The 20,893-nt window shown below is 46.0% G+C and overlaps 1 protein-coding gene across 1 annotated transcript; it reads left to right on the top strand.

Moving 5' to 3' along the window:
• Positions 1-967: 967 nt before the first annotated feature.
• Positions 968-1,488, top strand: LOC125956190 (eclosion hormone-like). The gene is made up of 2 exons (XM_049687810.1): positions 968-1,129; positions 1,197-1,488. The coding sequence occupies exons 1-2, from the start codon at positions 1,039-1,041 to the stop codon at positions 1,379-1,381; spliced, it is 276 nt and encodes a 91-aa protein (XP_049543767.1). The 5' UTR covers positions 968-1,038; the 3' UTR covers positions 1,382-1,488.
• Positions 1,489-20,893: the final 19,405 nt, after the last annotated feature.

Genomic DNA, 20,893 nt, shown 5'->3' with positions numbered 1-20,893 from the left:
TGGTTTTTGGTTTGGTGATTTTCCTTCCCTCCCTACCCTCCCCGTTTGACCGCTACCTGCTGTAGCTGGTCCCAATCCTGGTGACGATGAATTTCAAACGACAACCATATTTGCGCTCACACTGCCGTACACTTTAAATCTCTCCCAGGCTTGACCGATGTGCTATCTGCTGACCCCTCTTCCCCCGTTCCCACTCACCCACCCCTTTTCCAGCCACCCACTCCACTTTTCTGTTGACTGTTACAATTTGTACAGATTCGTGGAAGCCTGGCTGCTGCTGCTGCTGCTGCTGCTTCTGTTTTGTTAGCCTCCAAGCGTCCAAATATTTATGCTGCCGGTATGTCTGCCGTAGATTTCGAGTTTCGGTAGACGACAGGTAGACGACTCCCGTTTTATGGTAGGGGGAGGGTTGATGGGTGGCGTGTACTGATTCGCTCCCGCGAGACCACGTTGCGCCCTGCGCTCTAAAATAACGAGTGAACCCCGGGATGGCAGAAGAGTAGCGGCTCAAGTTTGGTTATTCAAATGATGGTCAAACACTGGACTGACTGACTGACTGGTTGGCTGAGGCCCCAAATATCGACTGCCATCGTGCCGTGGTTGGTGACGATTGGCTCAGGTCCCCGGGACCGGCATAGAGACCACGGTGTCCGGTAATCACGCAGCGGAACTTACGCATCGCTTCCGCCCTTGAACAGCAGAAGCAGCAGCAGGACAATCAGACGTCTTGGTGCCTACGGTGGGCCGTAGCTGTGGCTCAATGTGGACTTTCTTGTCGGAGTACTAATGGTAACAATTGAATTATCTTCGTTTGGATTGATACTATTGTGGCAGGATATGGATTGGCTTTTTCTTCCCTTTGCTCCAGGGGATCCGGATAGTAAGAGATGAGATCTGGTATAAAAGCAACTACTTCTAAAAGGAAAGCATCATAGTCACAAGCTGCATTGCAAGAGCAAACAAGCAACTGACCATCTTATCCTTAGTACAGTGCTCAAGTATTAAAGGCTGATAACGTAGAAAATTTCTCAATAAAACATGTTCCCGGCACGCCTTTGCTTCATCGGTCTCTGTGTGGTCCTGCTGGTCATCGCTACTAGTATGCCCGTGGAAGCGAATCCACAAATTGGTAAGCAGTGAAAGTGAATCGTGTGCCCACAACAACTGCTGTAACAAATCGTTCCAATTTTGTGCAGAGCTGATGGGCGGGTATGACATCATCGGTATCTGCATCACCAACTGTGCGCAGTGCAAGAAGATGTACGGTGCGTTCTTCGAGGGACACCTATGCGCCGAAGCGTGCGTGCAGTTCAAGGGCAAAACCATACCGGACTGTGAGGATCTTAGCTCGATCGCTCCGTTTCTGAATAAGATGCGTTAGACGTACCGCGGCGCACCTGAACCTTCTCGCCTTCTGAACGAAGAATCTTCTGCTCACATGGACCCAAACCTCTCCAAGCGCATCCAAAAATAAACGAACCTATTGACAAAAACCTTAACAACCGAACACCGCGTGCTTTTGAAGAGTGCACAAGAGAGAGAGAAAAAAGAGGGGGGAGAAGAAAGAACAGTCTGTTTGTCTTAGCCATCGTCCATCGGTAGCTAGAAGTCGGCCGGCTACCTTATGGTGTGGTCACCACCAATAGAGGAATCCATCTGCGCGCTTTTGTGGACGGCCACCGTTTTTTTTTCTCTCTGTTCTCTGTTTGCCAAAGCAATTGAGAGGGCAGCTCTACGAGCCCTCGATCGGGCGTAATCATAACAGTTCGTCCCCTAAGCCCGTTCGCTGTGCTTGATTTTAAAGCGCTATAAAGTGCTACCATTACGTTGCAATTGTCTGACATCGAGTGGGTGGTGGACCGCAAGGGAGTTCCGGAGTTTTTCAACATACGCTCGGCGTATGTTCGCCCAGCACCACGGGTACTGGCCAGGCACCCGGTCCGGTCCGGCGGAGCTGGATACAGCTGCTGGACTCACTACACTCACTGGATCAAGTGTTTGCGTCTGTTGTGATTGCTCGAGGAGTTCAATTTCCTTAAGCGGTTTCTGGGGTGGTGGGACCAGTAGCTAGCCACCTACAAGCCAGCTCCACCTATATTGCCTCAAGCCTCCGCTCAGCCACACTAGTGGGGGTAGTTTTTGAAGTAGAACTTTTGTGTCTTGGACTGTATGCAGAAGACAAACACCTCGTTCTGGTTCTGGCTAAGCTTCTACATTACAGCTTGAAATGCTTCTTAATAGTGTGTGAGCGGTCTCGAGTGTCTCGAGTCTAGGCGGTTGCGATGCGCTATGCCGGTGGAACTGTAACATATGGCTGCGTTGCGGTCAAACGTATGGAAATTGGAGTACTTGAAGGTGAGTAAGAAGTGTTTGTGTTGGGCAGGATTTCAAGTTGTTTTCGCTCGCTATAACGCTTCGGTGTACGCTTACCGACTGCTGCCGGTTTTCGATGTGCGACCATCACGAACAGGGCACTCTGTAAGTTCTCCGTGAGCGGTGATCTGATGTTTGATATCAAGATTAAGGTATAAATGAAGCATTGATATAGTTTTGTTCTAGCGGTTATAGGATAACATCTGGTCCGAGGGCATCACTCTGGTACCAACCAGTACCACCACGAGTGTGAAGTTCACGTTCCCACGATCACGCGATCTGGGCTTTGTGACGTAAATTGTAGAAGATCTCTCGCTCTCTCCATCTCTCACTATGTCTCTCTCTCTGTCGGTCACCTGTGCCCAATATTAAATACCCGCGACCGTGCGATGTTCTCGCGCTAAAAAAAGGGTCCAATTGTCAAAATGAATAATGCGCCCCGAGGTACTTAAACCCAGCCCCAGCCCAGAAAATCAATATTTGGGTCCCAATTCTGTTGCCATTTACACCTTTTTGCTCCTTTCAACTATGGCGCTTTTAAGGCGCGAACGCAATGTATCGATCCGCTATCGAGTGGTAATCCGTTGGGTCCAAGGTCTGAGCCGTGGTTGAGTGGTGGGTGCCCAACTCTCCTTCTGCTCTCCTTCTGCCTTCTCCTTCGATCCACCGATATGTTTGGAGCACTTTTGGAGACGTGATTAATGGGAAGTGTGTTAATCATTTTCTTCGGCGGTTTTTTTCTTCGGTGCGTTTTTTGCTGTTGTTGCTGTTGTTGTTGTTGTTGGTGGATGTGTGTCCGAGTGTCCGGGACCCAGGAATCCAATAATTGAAGGAAAATGGAGCTAACAAACAATACAGTTCGGTGCGCGCGCGATAAGTAGAACCGCCGAGCGCGGGCAAGAAGGAAGCAAACAAGTTCAATATTGAAGTTTCAATGGCCGGCAGCATTTGTATTCCCATAAACCAATTTGTATGCTTTCAAATTATCATCCATCAACTAATGGTACGCTGACGCAACTCGCATCTGGCTGGACTGACGACGTCGACGACCACGATGCCGTTCGCTAGCCCTGGCGGCCGTAAAGACATATCGCCTTAAAGCATTTTGCCGCTCTCGATCCAAACACCTCTCTCGTGTGTATGTGCCTTTCGTTTCGCTTACCACCTTTAGGATCCACCGTTAGGATTTTTCGAGTGTCTTCCTTTTGGGCCTGTTGTGGACCAACATCTTATACCAGGGCTTACCAGGGATCGAAATCATAGCAACCATAGCGAAGCAACCGATCGATCCCCTACCTACGGAAGCCCAATTAGACATTGTTCTGGGCTGGAGCAGAAGGGCTGTTGCCGACAGAGTCTACTTAGATCCTGCCGTAACATACTAATTAACCGTTCCTCATTAAAGTGCCTCAATAGTCAACACAGTCTTCTATTAACAGCAGTGAGATGTAGCCCGGGCCCGGTAGTTAACCGAAATGCTAGGAATGCTGTTTGACCAGGCCAGGCCCAACCCATCTTTGGTCAATATGCGGGGTTAAAGTCTCGTTTTAATTGCTCACACGTCCGTCAGATGAAGCAGACCGTTTTTGTTTTTGGTTTTACCCAGAAGCCACCAAATATTTGGTCCAACAGTTTGAAAGTCTTTGTTTATTCCCTAGGTGTTTTCCGAATGGCGGAAGGTTCTTTTCTTTGAATGTTTGCTACCCTCTTCCCATGGAGAAAAGGCTCGAAGACTAGTTGTCTATTCCTCATTTGGAGCAACCGGTAGTGCGGCAGGAAAAGTGAGAAAACTTTTAATAACAAACCCAACCCACAATCCAGAAGTCGAACACGAAGAAATCCTCAACTTACTTGCATCTGCTGGAACTCCGATAAGGATGAGGATGCGCTGAGAGCCACTGATCAACCATGCAGACCGTGTACAGTTCGTTTGTTTTACGTCGTCCAGCGCCAGCGTCCGAAGCGACCGCGAACACCGAGACAATCACCAAACGTACAATTATAACATGCCACAGCAGCAGAACTGATTTTCCCACCGATTCCCAACCTATTAAACTCGCTTGACAGATTAAATCTTGTTTAGAAATTCGAAACATGTCTCGGGACCCGGGACCCTGGAGGAGGAATGGTTGTCTGGTAAGGAAATCCTGTGAAACGGAACGGCCGTGGAAGAAAGCCGAGTGGAGGTCGCGAGGACGAAGGCATCAATTGCTCTATCAAGCAGCCGAAGCAGGGAATGTACGGAAGTTCCACACTATCACACGGACGTGGCCCTCTAGAGAGTTGTGTCCGTCCGTCATCCCGTCTGGCTCGCGTCGAGAAGCCTCGTCCATAGGTCCCCGAGTGGGAGGAGGGGGTTGCGATCAAATTTTCCATCCTCCGGCCACAGCCACAGGCAGCAGCGCAGACAGCAACGAGCAACGAGAACCAGCGGCGGCGACGACGACGACGACGGTGGTGAAGGTGCGCGACACCCACACGCGTAATCATTTAGAGGGTGTAATTAATTCTACTCTTCTTCAGTGAGCCTCTTTCTCTTTCTTTATTTTCTCTCTCTCACACACACACTCTTTCGAAAGCAATAAGACGATCGATCCCCCTAGCAGGGGTATCGTACGCAAGAGTTACTTTCTCCTTACGTTTTTCTGTGAAGTTTAAGCCTCAAATGGTAATTCTTTCATTTTAATTTCTTACCACGAATGTTAGAACAAAAAAAAACAGAAAGTATTTCTCTAACTTTCACTACTTTCAGAGCTCAGGTCCAAAAACGGTAAAACACAAATTAATCGGAGTGTATTAACCTAATCGAAAAAAAAACGAGGATGTTCCTCAACAACAGCAACAACAACAACCTCACATCAAGAGCGGTTCGGTGGAAGATCGTTCCGTCAAGATCATTCCCCGGACACCTCTCCTCCGTGCTGGGCTGAAGATGTAGAAGACAAGCTTCTGCCACCAGCTGCTCCAACGTTTAAATTTTTCATCTCCAATCCACTGATGCTGCTGCTCACTGCACACTTACCCGTAGAAAGAGAGTCGGGGAGCTTTGCAGCAGATTTATTAAATAAATGTATTTACTATGGAGATGTCTCGTTCCGTTAGATAGGAATCAGATAGATCTGCAGCCCCCAAGAAGGGGAAACTAGTTCCTCGTTGATGTCCGATTTCACGGCCCGACCGACGAGGACATGGGTAGGTGGGGTTGCGTTTTGCTACAGCTTATCCGCCCGCAGCACCAGCAGCACCAGCAGCACTAGCAGCACTCCAGACCCGGAGGGAATGCTTTTCGATGTGATGCGTCAGATGAAATAGGGCTCGAGGTGAAGGTGGAGCAGATTCTCGCACCGTTGGTCTACCATCCCTGGTGGTGGAGACAGGGTGTCTGGCAGGTTTTGTATTTTGCCGGTACAATTAATTATAACTGGTTGATCTCACACTCACTGGAAGTTGGTCGCTTGGTCTTGCTCCCTTGCTCCTGATGAAAAAGTGATATTCCCCGCGGTATTAGGATCATCGGAACAGGATGCGCTTCTCTGCTATCTCTGCACCGATCTTCACGTTTTCTACGGAGAAGACAGATGATTGCATGTTATATCTAGCAGCTTACGAGCAGGTAACGAGCACGGCACCGCTTCCTCAATCTACGCAAAGTGACAAAATGCCATCATATCGTGAACTTTGCCTCAATAGACAGCGTCAATTGCGATGTGTTAATTGATAGATTCGCCCAAAAAGCAGTATGGTGACACAAGGAAAAGAAAACACAGTCTGTATGTTTAACTGTTCAGTGAACGAGTGACTTAATTTTGTTTGGATTTCTCACGATCTTCTTCCATCCACGGTATGATCCATGCCTCGGACCTTGCAACCCTGCGTATGCGCATGCACTGTATGCCCCGTAATGACCTTCCACCCCTTCAACAGCCTTCTCTCCTTTGGGGTATGTGCGCCACACACCACATCTCCACGGTTTCCGTAGGTCAGTCAGGTACATTGAACAATCCTAGCAACCAATGCCAGCGGCCACGAGCAAAAGCTGTTGGCCCCGGTACAAGGCGAGGTACAGCGTCCGATAATGTAATTATCGTCCGGGTGTCAAAAAGAGTATTTTATTAAAATGCTAATCAGTTTGGTTGTCTTGGGGTAACGCGCGCGCTCCAGGCCGTTTAGCCGTTCGAATTTCGAACGCTGTTGTTGGCTTCTTGTGGCGTTTGTCAAATGTTTGGCGCTGCTCAGATGATGGTTTAACGGCCCCCCGCCACGGGGTGGGGAGGACCACTCATCTTCGGTAGGGCTAGGATGTGGTCTGTCTCCGTCCGTTTGTCAATCATCGGAGTTCAAGTGGGATGCCTTTGTGTATCACAGCACTCTGGCAAGTGGAGGTTTTGGATGTGGGATTACTTTTGAACCACTATGAAGTGGAATGGAACTGTATTCTTAATCGTATCCGATTTGAATTCCTGTTGGTGATGAAGTTCAAGAAGTTTGACATGTGTTTTCTGGTAATCTGCTTCCCCCTGCTGCTGCAACATTAAAAGTTGGTTGGATTTGGGAATTTCCAAATATCAGGTGTAGGTATATGAAACTGCCTTTTTTGTAAAAATACGTTTCTTCTGCGAAAATGGAGAAACTCATATACTTGAAAGAAATGGCAATAGTTAACTATACATTTTTCCTATCTTTTAGGTAATTTACAGATGAGTCGCCATAAAAAAGTCGATCTTTTGTTTCGAACCAATCAAACTATTGTAAGAATGAAAGCGCTACTGGGCCAGTATCTGTCCCAACGATGCAAATGAATGTTGATTCGATAGAGCCAAGCCTGGTGAGTTAGCCGCAAGCGATAAATGCTCGCAATTGTGGTCTTGTATAGTCTTCTTGGCCGGTCTTCCTCGGTGTTACGGAGCATTTTCATCGAGCAAAATCAGTCTGTATCGGTCGATTTCGATATTCCGGTCCGAAATAAATTAAGTGTTGCTTGCATAGCTTGCTAATAACCGTTTCGGCCAATACGGCCTGTAATTTGGAGTCTTCTAGCGTTTTTGGTGGTTTCTCGCGATTCTAATTTCTCACATCAAAATTGCCATTTTAAAATTTTTAAAACCACTCTTTGCACTGTGTTTAATGAAAAGCATGCTCACCGTAAGCTTCAATAAGCATTTGATGCGATTCTGTCGCCTATTTTTTTTAAATGGAAGCAGAAAATGAACGATGTCCGCATGTTGCAGTTTTTAGGGACGGAACTTGCCATTTTGAACACAATAAAAATATTGGTTGTAGTGTGAAATTAAAACTATTGTGCACCGATTTTGATGACCAGATGGCGAACGAACAAAAAGAAACATTTAGAATGCTTCTACAGTTTCATTTGGCTATAAGAACACGGAGGGCGGTTTCATATGCATACATCTGGTATCTGCTTCATAACGTTATTTCTACTATAAGAATATAGTAACACAATGATAGCCCATTACTTCAGTACATACAAATTGCCACCTTTTTTGATATTCGTCTTTCATGTGAGACACGTCTCCAATAACGCTATTGATTAATATAAATCATGAACTGATAACCCCTCTAAGCTTCGTGATATTCTGTTAAGTGAAATGCAAACTTCCGGAACCGTCGAATGGTGAGGTTCGACACCGTAACAAGCAAGCCACCTATATGACGCTTGATTGATCGATCCGTCCTTCAAAAAATCAACATATCTAATCCTCGAGAATCCAACTACAAGCCCCGACTACCACCATGGTTTTAGAGTCACACATCATTGATCTACTCATTTCGATTTTAACATTTCAATGACCACATTCTAAGTTCTTCTACAGAACTCTAAGTTCTAAGTTCTACAGTTGCAGACTTACTAAAACTCTTTTATGTTTTGATTTTGTTAATTTTCTTTATTTATTCTATTAACGGATTTATTTATCTTTAATTTGTTGTTTTAAATTTTTTGTATTTTTGATCGAACAATCAAATTCCTGTCTATTTATTTATTTAGGTTCATCTATTATCTTTTCCTTGGATATGCTCCATGCTCTATCGACGCGTATTTCAACCTAGTTATTCTGTTACGGTCTTGTTTGCGTCTAGTGATGATGTTTTTGAAGATGTTTGTAACGTTGCTATTTGTTAACTATTAGATTGAGGACGAATCATGTAGCCGAAGAGTTAAATAAAATAGAAAAATACAAACTAAAATAAACTTTCTATACGATCTTCCTTTTAGCAATCGAATAGACAGTCAATTAATCACCACAATAGAGACCATTATTAACAAATTGTCATTTGCCAAATGTGTCACTCTGCTCTGGAATTTCTAAACTCCTTCAACAGGTATGTACCTTATCGCTCGCAAATACCAGCAACCAGCCAGTCGGCCAACATGTGCATCGACACAACCGATGGAAAACGCAACAATATGCGTTCCTCTTTCCAGGGATACAACTGCCCTGAAATAACACAACTGCACAATTTCCGCTCGGTCTGTAAAAATACCCTTTCAACAGCAACGGCTGCGAGTTGCTGGCCTTTTTTTTCCCATTTCCTGGTCGCATTTCGAAAGTAAGAATGCCTTTAATCCATCGCAGCTTTCGGAGTTTTCCCCCGCCACCACCACCACCACCCCAGGTGGGTGCTGCCTAATCCTTAAACTTTCCCGGACAAAACAACAGGTAAAAATCACACCATGGCACCACGACCACAACGGACGGTCGCAACAACAGTCCCGGGGCCGAGCCGAGCCGGGGCGAAAACACCCAGTTATCATTTCAATGAGTAGGCAAAATAAATAAACATGAAATTATCTGCGAAGACGGGACCCATTTCCTTCACTCCTGGTCAGCACCTCCCGGGAACCGATGCACTGGATGCATCCACGGCATCGGCAACAAGATGATTCGAATCTTTCGCCATAACTCACCGGGTCCGGGCAGAGGACTTCCGAGGTTCGCGGGCAGGATCCGGGGCACGTCGTGGCAGAAGGGCACCTACTGCCGGTGCCGAAGGAAAAGCTCTCGATTTGAGCGAGAGCAGCTACTTGCCTCGCCAGTTGCCAGTTCCAGTATTCGTATTGCGCGTCTTGTGCGCCACCATCGTCACCACCACCACCACAACAACGCTACCTCGCAAAAAGCGCATAAGCTCCCCGGGATTCCCGTTCCGGTTTCCTTTCCCGGAATTGCAGGCGAGGTGACAAAAGCAGAAATTATTCAGATTAGGCTTACAAGCCTAATCCTCTTGCTCTCTCTCTCTCTCTCTCTGTCTTCGGGGCCACGGAGATTCGTTCCGTTTGCTGCGTTGCTGCGTTTCGTGATCGTGTACACAATATTGTCTGGCCCTTTGCCGCATCGTGACTGCATCGCATCGTGTCTTCCACGGAGCCCAGGCTTTCAAGGTCCAAGTCCATTCCACGGCAAACCCGGATGATCCCGACAATCCCTTCGCACCCGGGCTGCCCTTCGCAAGGAGCAGCAGCTCCGCGTGGACTTTTATCTGTTCGTTCTCTTCTGCTCTTCGTCTTGGGCACCATCGGCAGTTTCGGGGCCAAATAAAATAAACAAACTGTTTTGGTCAAAAACATCAACCGGGCAACAATGATCGTAGGGAAGGTGGGGGGCGGGGGTGCTTATGCTGTTATTTCCACCACCCAAAAATCAGGTTCGCTCTAATGGTATGCGAGGAGCGGAAGATCGTGGCGTGATCTCCAAACAGAAGGTGCTTTTCGTAGTCGTACACAGAGCACAGAGGAAGTGACAGACAGAGAGGAGATTGGAGCAAAGGTGGTAATTTGTTGAGCGACAAAAGACTAAATAATACATTGCACTCCATCACTAATAATTTGCCGTCGCATAACTCACCTGATACCGACGGCGGTGTGCCCTGTGGACTGCTACAGCAAGTGAGAAAAGGAGAGATGAGGATGATGATGATGCTACTCCTCATGATGATGATGATGCTGATGGTTGCTTTCCCGGTATGCGACTCGAAACTCGAGGACGAGGACCTGTTGGGACCATTGGACCAGCAAACGCGCACTGGTGCACTGGTGTTTGCGTTAATCTTGGGGCTGGCATCGATTAGAAAATTCATAAATCCTGCCGCTCGCCATGTGGTAAGGCATCCGCGAGCGTTCGAGAGCCGATAATGCCGAAACTGTGCTGCAGGCAGTATTCGCACTCCCCGCTGGGGGGCGGGCTGGCAGTTACACCACAAACCGTTGACACTTTGGTAGCGTTTGGAGGGGCCCTCGGCGGACACTGCACTGCACTGCACTGGACTGGACTGCTGCGCAAAGGCGGATCGCGCGGATTTGTCCCGACTCCACGGGCAGCGGGCAACAAGATTGGGCTCTCGTGGTTCTGTGATAATGATTTTACATGCGGATTGTACTGTTGTTAAAATACAACAACGAAATGCATAGGTACGAGGCACGAGGACAACGGTGATTCCATTCTTCGAAGTCGGAGCATTGTCAGAATTTGAGCCAAAAGTATGCGATGTGGTGTCGTCTTTTGCGGCGATAGCCATTGTGAGGGAGTAGCGATGTAGAGTAAAATGGTAAATAGGGAGTTAGATTTGTGTATTTTAAGCAAAACATTACAATACCCTTACAATCTTATAACTATAGAATATTGGAAAACCAGGTCGTCAATCCTATAAGTTGGACTAGCTAATTGCAAATTGCTGGAAAATCCAAAAAATAGATACCGACATGAAGTTAATGAAATGACTTTGAAGTTTTCGATTGCTTTTTACATTTTTCATGCATGCTTATTCTTTAAACAGTATTGTGTTAAATTTTTGAAGCCAATCGAAGCAAAGGTGACAAAATTATGGGTTTGTTTTTAAATCGCCGTTCATACAAGGCTCAATGCCTCTCGCTACTTTGAAACGGGATTTCCGTATCCATCGGTTTGAAGCTCATACAAAACAAACTACAGGACCGAACCGTTTTGAAATTTTAAACAACTATCAGCACACTATTTACCAGGTAACCTCATCCAGTTTTCATAAAAAAGAGGATAGTTTTTTAAAATAATAATTTAAAACTCGTTATAATAAGCAAAATTGTGAAAAGTATCACTTTTTCCAGTCTAAAGCGCTTGCAATAATGGAAAAATTGAAAATTGATCAAAAACTCAGCAAACTTACTGGGAAAACTTCCAATCTAACCCAAAACTATCGTTTTGCATTGATCAGATAATTCAGCAAGAAGCTAGGATAGACACCGCAAATGTGCATTTTTGAAGACATTCCTTCCTATTATTACCAACTATTTTTCAAAAGTTGTAGTTCAATTTAACATTCAGAAGAAAAAATTAAATAACGTTTGCATTTAAAAAAAATAGACAAAATTTGAATGGTGATATAAAGAAAACTAAGACAGATAATTGAGATCTGTAAACTTCATTTAGAATGTAATTAAACCTAAATCGTAGCATCTATTGCAACAACTTTGTGGCGAAAACGGAGAAGAAATTGATCGAAAAAGCACAGAAATATCTGAAAAACAAGTGCGCAAACGTGTTTTCGTACTTCATGTCGAAAAATCCAGCTAACTACCGGAAGGGTTAGTTCAGAATGGCGCAATCAGAATATCGTGTGAAACGTGATAAAATTACCCTCCAAATGCAGTTTACAGATCTCAATTATCTGTCTCAGTTTTCTTTTTATCACTATTCAATTTTTGTCTCTTTTTTTTAATGCAAACTTCATAAAAAAAATCTTCAAAAATTAACCTTATCAAAAATTTACCTTGTTTGACCGAAAGAATTTTCAACTCACCGAGTATTGCAATTAAATACCTTTACGGAGGTTTAGTCTGGACAAGAAATTCTATTGTCCTACTGTTTTGTCGTCGTATGTTTGATAATATAACATGCTAGTGTTGTGTTGAACCTGTGCAAGATTTTTGATATTTGTTGAATTCACTTAGGTAACTGATTAAGGTAAAATTCTTATCTAGTTTGCTGCTTAGACAGAGACTAGGTGCAACGCAAACTATAGTGTACATTCTCTTTATCGATTAACTATAAATAGTATGTAAAGTCAGGGTGATCAAACCTTTTTAACAAATCGACATCTTCAGACGGATGAGGGTTTGCCATATTTGTGCCGATACTTATCTACCCTAATGAAAAATGAATAGTTAGCACTCTTAAGCGCATTGTTGTAATAATGAGTGGAGGAAATCAAATTAATCATTTGGAGAAACAATGAAAGAGAGTCTCTCAATCCGGTTTCAAAGTACTCATTAAAGTCACTTACGATACCCCAGATCTAATGACATTCGCCCTTCTTGTAACACACACACACACACACACAAAAACATCAACTTTGTAAGCAACAATCCGCTACACTGAAAGAAACACGGAGTAGTAGCGCAAAAGACGATCGACGACTGCTCCAAGCACACAGAAGCACAACAAACTAACGACTGGTAGCACTCGTCACAGCATCACAGCAGGCTCTATACAGGGCCCTTCGTGACCTTCTGCACTGCACTGCACACTTTGGGATGTTCCCGGTGTGTTTTAGCCCGAAGTAGATCGACTTACATCGATAATTGCACCTACGAACATTCATCCGTTGAGCTCTCTCGACCCTTGCCACACACACACACGGACACACGGACACGGACACACACACAGCAGCATCCAGAGCCCCCCCCCCCGGGTTGTGACAGCTGAGGGGAAAACAAACACCCCGGCAACGGACACACATTAGCCCCCCGTCAGAAGCTTCCGTGGCTTCCGTGGACATGATAGCAAACGCTCACCTTAACCTTTTTGCGGTGTCGTCTGCCATCGTCTGTGGTCCATTTCCAGTCCCTAACAACAACAACAGCAACAGCAACAACAACAACAACAAACACCAACAACAGCAACACTATCCATCCGATCGAAACGCCCTCGTTCGACGCGGGAGGATAATGTCTGCTCGCACTCTGGGCCAACCAACAGCAGAATGATTTGATGTCCGATTCCGCGATCCCAAGCACACACACACACACACACAAGAGCGAGGTCGAGTGGCGTCAGCGTCCCTCTAATCGACACCGGCACGGTCCGGTCGCTTTGTTTTTGAATTCTCACGTTTTCGCCCAACATTTAATAAGATTTTAATTAGACTCGATTTCGATTCTCGATTTCCTGCCGGGCCTCCCCCTTCCCCCACCACCCGAAAATATTGCGCGCCATCAGATTGCGCCTGATCAGGTTCCTTGATAAGCCCGATCCTCGGATCGCCGGGCCGGGCCGGGCTTCCATGCAGGAACAGGAACTGTTGTTGGTCGCGACAGTGTCCGTACGTCGGCCCCGGGACCGCTTCGCTTCCTCTATTCTTGTGCAATACTTGGCCCAGACGACATCCCCAGACCCAGACGGCTCCACAGTAGCACCGATCGTCGTCGTCGTCGTCGTCGTCGCCGTTCCCAAGGTATCTACTAGCGTTCGATCGTCTGCAGCCGCTTCTCCCTGTGCTCCTCATCTTCTTATCTCGAGCTGTACGAGGAGGGCGTGCACCTTCCGATCGATTTCGAGAGTGCACTTCGACCTGCTCGGGCGCGCACACCGGTAGCCCCACAACCTTGCGGCCCTGTAGGAGGATGTAGCAGTAATTTGAGCATGCTGGGAGCAGCAGCACCAAACGGCAGCAGCTGCTGCCCTGCAGAACATTCATTGGCCATGTTCTTCTCCAATATCGTGCTAAAAGTGGATTAACGATAGCCAGACAGTGGCAGTGGCAGGCGCACGAGGAAGGTCCCGGGGGTCCGGGTGCCAGGTCCTTCCGATTTGCTTGTTGTTCAACCAAACACAGATCGTGCACAGGGCTGGCAAACGGTCTGATCGTCTGATCGTCTGCTCTGGTCTGCGTCTGGTCTGGTGCGAGATGAGCAGCGAGTAAACTTTAGAGGCCGGTCCGACCGACCTGGCGCCAATTGTCGCCGAGTGTGTCGCGTGAGAGGATTGGTTTGTTTGGCGTCTCCGCCGGTGTCCCCACCTTCCTCGTCTTTGGTCCAGGAACATACGCACATGCCAAGTGAAGTAGCGAAATGCAGCATCCGTGGTGCAAACTGATCCAGAGAGCGCTGCGCTGCGTCCAGGTTTAGGGGCATAGAAAGCACGTCAATCCGTGCAGGGGTAAAGTGAAAGAAAGGGAGAAATGGAGAGATAGAGAGAGAGAGAGAGAAACAGAGAGAGAGCGAACGTGATGGTGCTACTCGTGGGAAGGACAGTGAAACAATTCAAGCGTTTATCCCGGTTGTGCATCGATGTTTGCTGACAGTTCAGAGTAGATACGTGGCTGTGTGTGTGTCCATACACACATACACTCGATGACCCAATATTAGCCGTGGTGGCCGGGCCGAGTGGCACGCGGAAGCCACACTGAAGACGACGCCGGCCAGCCAGCCAGCCAGCTAAGGGAAAAAGGGCAAATCGCTCTTCAGCAGCGCACGTAAGGGACCACCCAAGTGCCATCTCAGGTCCATCTCAGGTCCATGCGGCAAGTTCGTGCCTCTTCTGTCGCATGCCATGGAGCCGGCTGCTGCTACTACTGTGTGGCCCTGGGAGCTGCCACCCTGTCTTCCCCCCCTTTCCTGCCGCTAACACAAGACTGACAAGCGCAAATAGCACTCGAGAAATCTAATAACAATAAAACCTTCACCTTCTCTCTCGCTCTCTGTCTTTGCGCCAACGTGGCTCTTGGGCCCCCCCCCCCCCCCCCGCCTCTGGAAGATCGCCAGGGACCGCGCCGTTCCCAAAATTGCCACCGCTAATCCCCATCAACCCGATGAATCATGCGAAAGACGGAGGACGGACGATCTTTTGCGGCGCTCTCTGCCCTGCCAACCGAACAACCGAAACCGGAACGGAATGGAACGGAACGGAATGGCTCGAAGGGAAGTGGGAACGAATTCTGGCCCGGGGTCCGGGGTCTGGTCTGGGCTCGAGCTCAGCCACTTGTAAATGCAAATTTTCAGCTACCGCTCTCTCGCATGGACTCACGCGTCTCGGAGACCGGAGCGTCGTCGAGTACGCCTCGTATCACTCGATGGGTGTGCGGGGCTTTGGCCACCGTTTCGGAATGTCAATTCGGAACGGGGTTGGCTCGCTCGTCGGACAGTCTCTCGGCCATCAGTAGCAGCAGTAGTTATGCGGGGATGATGCTGTGTGTGCGATGTACCAAACAAAAACAATTGCTCATCGATCGTCCGGATGTCACGATCGCGGTGGTTCTGGGTGCTACTGGTACTGCCGCTGCGTGCGTACCGTAGCAGGCGTAACGCTTTCCGCACGCTTTTATCGTATCTAGCAAACCTTGTCGAATCATGTGTATGTGTCTGTGTGTGTGTGTTTGGGGGAGATCGCCTTGAGGACTTTACATGTCAGTTGTCCATAATTTCTGATAATGCTGATCGCCCTGATGGTAGAATGGTGTGCTAGGATCATTACAGTATTTCTTAAGTGACTAGGTTGAACTCTGACTGTTGAATAACTGCCGAACATCAAAGAGAAAGAGCTCATTTTTTAAAAGCAACTGTAGGATACGAAAAGCTAGACCAATAGTTTGATAAGACGCAGTATTTCGATAAGAGGACAAATATTCAGTTGAAGCAAATTAGGCGAGCCTTAGGCTAATTTTGCTTGAAAGATTTATTGTAGTCGGAAGTCCTCTACTCAACTTTAAAAGATTCAAAACGAGTTAACGGTCATAGTAAGATCGATAGAAAAAGAAGTCTAGCTGTATGGATGAAAAAAACAACGTTAGGTAGGTTTAGCATTAAAGAATAGACTTAATCAGACTTGATCAACTTTTGCTTTAGGTTTAGCATTAAAGATTTTGCTTGAAAGATTTATCGTAGTTAGAAGTCTTCTATTCAACTTTAAAAGTTTCAAAACGAGTTAACGGTCATAGTAAGATCGATAGAAGAAGAAGTCTAGCTGTATGGATGAAAAAGACAACATTAGGAAGGTTTAGCATTAAAGAATAGACTTAATCAGACTTGATCAACTTTTCTTGCTTAGAAAGAATTCAATACGCCCCAAGTACCTTTTATTTCACGGAAAGTAAAGTCTCTCAATTAACGTGGAGTTAATTTAGTTGAACCTGTAACGCAACAATCTTGGAAACGTTAATAAAAAGTGTAAAATAATCCTGATAAACAATACGATTTCATAAAATTAAACAATAAAAAAAATCAAAGATAGAAGTACAAGGTACGCTGTTTAAAATCTTCGAAAAGCTACATTTAGTCGTATCGTATTCCTAAGTGATAATTCTGATCCTATTCTAGCTTTTTATCAAGGTACTTGTATACAACATATCAAAGGTATTGGACTGAGTAATCAATTCTGTTGTGTCGATGGACCGTTGTGTCGATGAGGCAGCTTTGTAGGTTGTGATTACCATATTTGTAGCTCTAATCAGAACCTGTAGTGTAAGTAATCGGCATTGATTACAAATAGAGCGGACTTACGAATTATGAAATGTGTTGCATGAGGTACTACTAAAATTGATCACATACTAAAGCGATCAGAACGTTCTTCTTAAAATTCAAAGATTCCCGTAGTCTAATAACATCCAAATATGACCTTCAGAAGCCGATGTTAATCGAGAAATATGTTTCTTAAATTTAATTTCTTATTATTTATACCGAGCTCCACTGAGTTGCTCTACAATTTTCCAAAAGAGTATGTTGCTTTAGTAACTAAATTCGTCCTTCTTTTCATACTTGATACAATCGTAACGCGTCTTTATCAAACTATCAATATCTTCAATTCTCCAGCTATGTTTATGCAACCAACGCAATGTGTGTGTGTGTGTGTGAAACTGAACGATGCAAATAAACAGTAAACATTCAATCGCGTTCATCAGGCAACTGAAAACAAATCACTCTCAGCGTTCCAGCCCCTCCCTAGACAGAGACGGTGATGATACTTCCACTGGCTGGCACACAGCGACTGCCAACGCTACCTGACCTCACTTAGTCGTCGTTTAATGATATTTAATCCTTTTCCACCCCGATGTGTCATCAAGGTGTGTGTGTGTGTGAGCGTGTGTAGGGGTATAGGGCGTCGGTGGACCAACAGGCGACATCGTTTACCAATTCGTTTAGCGACAGCCGCCACACCGTCACCGTGGGCGCGGGAAGGAAGGAAGTATCAAGATTCTCTCGCCTCGCCGCGCCGCGCGTTCCCTTTCACACGCCACACACCACACCACACCGCTGTTCGTCACCTGAGCCGAAGCGAAGAAGCCGCGACCTCTCTTGGGCGACTGAAGGCGCATCCAGTGCATGGCCGCTCGTCGTCGTCGTCGTCGTCCGTCCATCCGAACCGCGCGACCACCACCACTAGCCCACCCGTGTCGTGTCGTCTGTCTTGTGTGACCAAAATGTCTCCAAATTAATGATGATAATAGTTTAAGATGACTTTTATAAATAAGAATATTATTATAATTCATAAAAATTACATTTCATTAATTTTACCAACATTATCATCCGCGCCGTGCTGCGCGTTCGCGTTACGCTACGGGGCGGCCGATCATCGCGCGATTGGAGGTAATGGAGACTACGGACACTACGGTGGCCAACCTCGCAGGGCGCCTCTCGCGTGCCTCGAATCGTGCGGAGTGTAGCCTTTTCCCCCGCATCTTCCATGTCTGACTCTGTGCGCAGAACCGCAAGGCCGGGAAAAAGCCGGGACACTCCGTTGTCGTTGCGTGGCGCACAATGGCCGCGAGGGCTTTTGCTGGGAAAACTCGCAAGTCGGCAGCAAGTTGACAGCGCTGCTGATGTTCCACCACAGATGGCAGAGTCGATCGATCTAGGCTCCGACGGGTACGGAGTGCAAGTGGAGTGCCCATTCCCTTCAGCAACAGAAATTGAATGTCAACCTCGCTGAAAATGGGCGACCATCCGGACCGCGGCCATCGATACCGGTATACGCCGGTGACCACACAAGTTGGTAGGTTTGAAGCTATTTTTCAAATAACTGTCCCCCGCCGTCCCCCCCTCGGGGCTATCGTGGGATTCTACGATTCTTCCTCTGCCGATCGGTTGGGGTTGATCGCGGGTCCGCCGGGTCCCCATCGAATGTATTTAAATACATGCGTACTCGCGATAGTACGTGATGAACTGCTTTTAGACTAATCGCATAAGGCCCTTCTCATATATGTTTGACAGCAATCCTCCTTCGTGACAGCGGCGGCATAGTTAATAGTAGTGTCCATCGACGTCGTCCGGTGATCGGTTTGGTGGGGGGTGGGGGAAGGAGGGATAGGATTTAGGTTTCCCACCGATTCCGCCTTCCGAGGGGTTTAAAACGAATTTTAAGAGTGCACCGAGTGTGGTAGCCGAGAGTGAGGAGCTACTTCCTCTGCTGGTTGGGTACGTTGGTACGTGCTTTCCATTACTTGTCATGGAGAGCAGAGCTTCTTTTTTCTCTGTGGATTGTTAGATATTTATCAACGGCTTTTACAAGTTCAGATAGAGTTTCAGTAGTAAAGTGTTTCATTTTACGGTCGAGCGTATACGTTTTTACCAGAATGTTTCGAGGTGATTGAATCTCTGTTTCATGAGTTTTATTAATGGTGCTCGAATTGTTCGGAGTACTTTTTTTTAATGACACTGTTCGTCTGAACACTTCAAACTACATGCTATTTATTAGTTTAAATTTCTTCTCATTTAGGATGCTACATGAGGCACGATAAGAATGAATTGTGTTTAATTCGATAATATTGATTTTCAATTAGAAATTTAAATACTAAGAGAAAAAATTATCATCAGCCCAAAAGCACAGAAACCAACTGATACTTTGTACAATTAATTATTTTTTCTACTATGATTTATTACTGAGAAACAGATAATTACCACGTTATCATATAGATACATAGGGCTCTATTCTGACATAGGTGTAAAATTTAATCGCGTAACCATTAACACGAAAAAAATTGTTGAATTAAAATACGATTAAGCCAAAGATAAGGTTCAAGTGCTTAGTTCGCGTTTTTGAAACAAATCAATGTCTAGTAGGCTAAGGTAAGTTATGCCTATGTCAGAATGCTGTTTGATGAATTTTAAGCTTTATCCTGTTTGAAGATCCATGAAAGCGGCATTTATTACATTTGGACGTTTGTTGTTATACTACGAATTTGGTTAGTAATATTTGACGCAGCGCATCGCAATATTTGCTACAACTGCCGAACGGTTTTTCATCCGCTTGATGTGTTTTTGCATTCTTCAGACGTGATGTGTTTCGATACTAAAGTTTTTTCCGAAAAAGTACAAAAGAGTGGTAAATCTTATGGATGTAAGGAACTACTATGTCTGTATTACACAAAGCAATAGAAATGTACTTATTGATGAGTAAAATACACACAAATCGATAAAATTATATTCAGCGCTCTTATTATTTTGAACAACCTAAACTCTGTAACTTACAGCCATTGTAGTCATTCCTCTTCGAGATCACTACAGCATGTACCAATTGTAGAGGAATTGCGCTAAGTATTCTACCAATACCAGCATTTAGCCCTATATTTGATTCCAATAGTAGTGCTTCTATTATTTTGAGCAGCTCTGAAATAAATTGAAAAAAACATTTTCTTCACTACCCTCAAGAGTATGACTTCTCCATTTGTTTTTTTTTTTTCAGTAAGATCTCCACGATGGGCCGGTTGATTTGATTTCATTAAAGTCAAATCCCGTGCTCTCTGGCACGTTCAAGATCAGAAGACAGAACAGAACAGTTCTTCCGTTCACCAAACGAGCTCAGGCCCAATAAAAGCTTCTTAGCTATCGGAACAATTAACTCCGTTAAAACGAGCGTCCGGCGGTCAACGCAGGACGTGATCCTTTTACCTCATCGATCGATCCGAATCACCAAATGCGTCGGTCAATTAAAATGAACCTTCTGTCTTCGCATCCAAAAACCATCCCCCAACCAGTTGGAGCTCATCGTCCGTCCGGTACTACGCAACTACTTTACCGGTGTGTGTTTGTTAAGGTGAATCCATAAAAAGTGCCTCACCGAGCCGGCCTTTTTTATTTTATTTCGCTCCCTTCCCTAACCCACCGCAGTTTCCCTTCCGTTTAGTCAATCCTCTTATGGGGTCCCGGGTACGATCGAACGGTACGGTATGGAATAAATATGACGTGGCGTGGACCTGATCGATTGATCTGGTTTCTGTGAAACGAAATTGTCAATTAAACAAATTGGTAGACGACTCCGTCCAGATAAGCCCGGTAGCGTTGGCCGTGCACGAGAGCGATCGGGAGTCCCCGAGAGCAACGGCGAGCCGCTTTCTAATCTAGATATGAAGAACCAGCGAGTCCCGGGCGTTCTGGGAAGCAATAAAATTGTTTTGACTTTTCTAATGCAAGTCGCGGACTCTGCGTTCTCCGCGGATCGGATCGGATCGGTCGCAGAGGCCGCCATTGCCGTTGATGGTTTCCTGGTCGCCGTTCTCCGGATGGTCGTAAAAATGAGGCAAGTTTCAATGGATAAAGTGT

This window comes from Anopheles darlingi, chromosome 3, assembly GCF_943734745.1.
Source record: "Anopheles darlingi chromosome 3, idAnoDarlMG_H_01, whole genome shotgun sequence".
Classification (NCBI taxonomy): domain Eukaryota; kingdom Metazoa; phylum Arthropoda; class Insecta; order Diptera; family Culicidae; genus Anopheles; species Anopheles darlingi.
The sequence above is the reverse complement of the archived record's forward strand: the minus strand, read 5'-3'. Positions and strand labels throughout refer to the sequence as shown.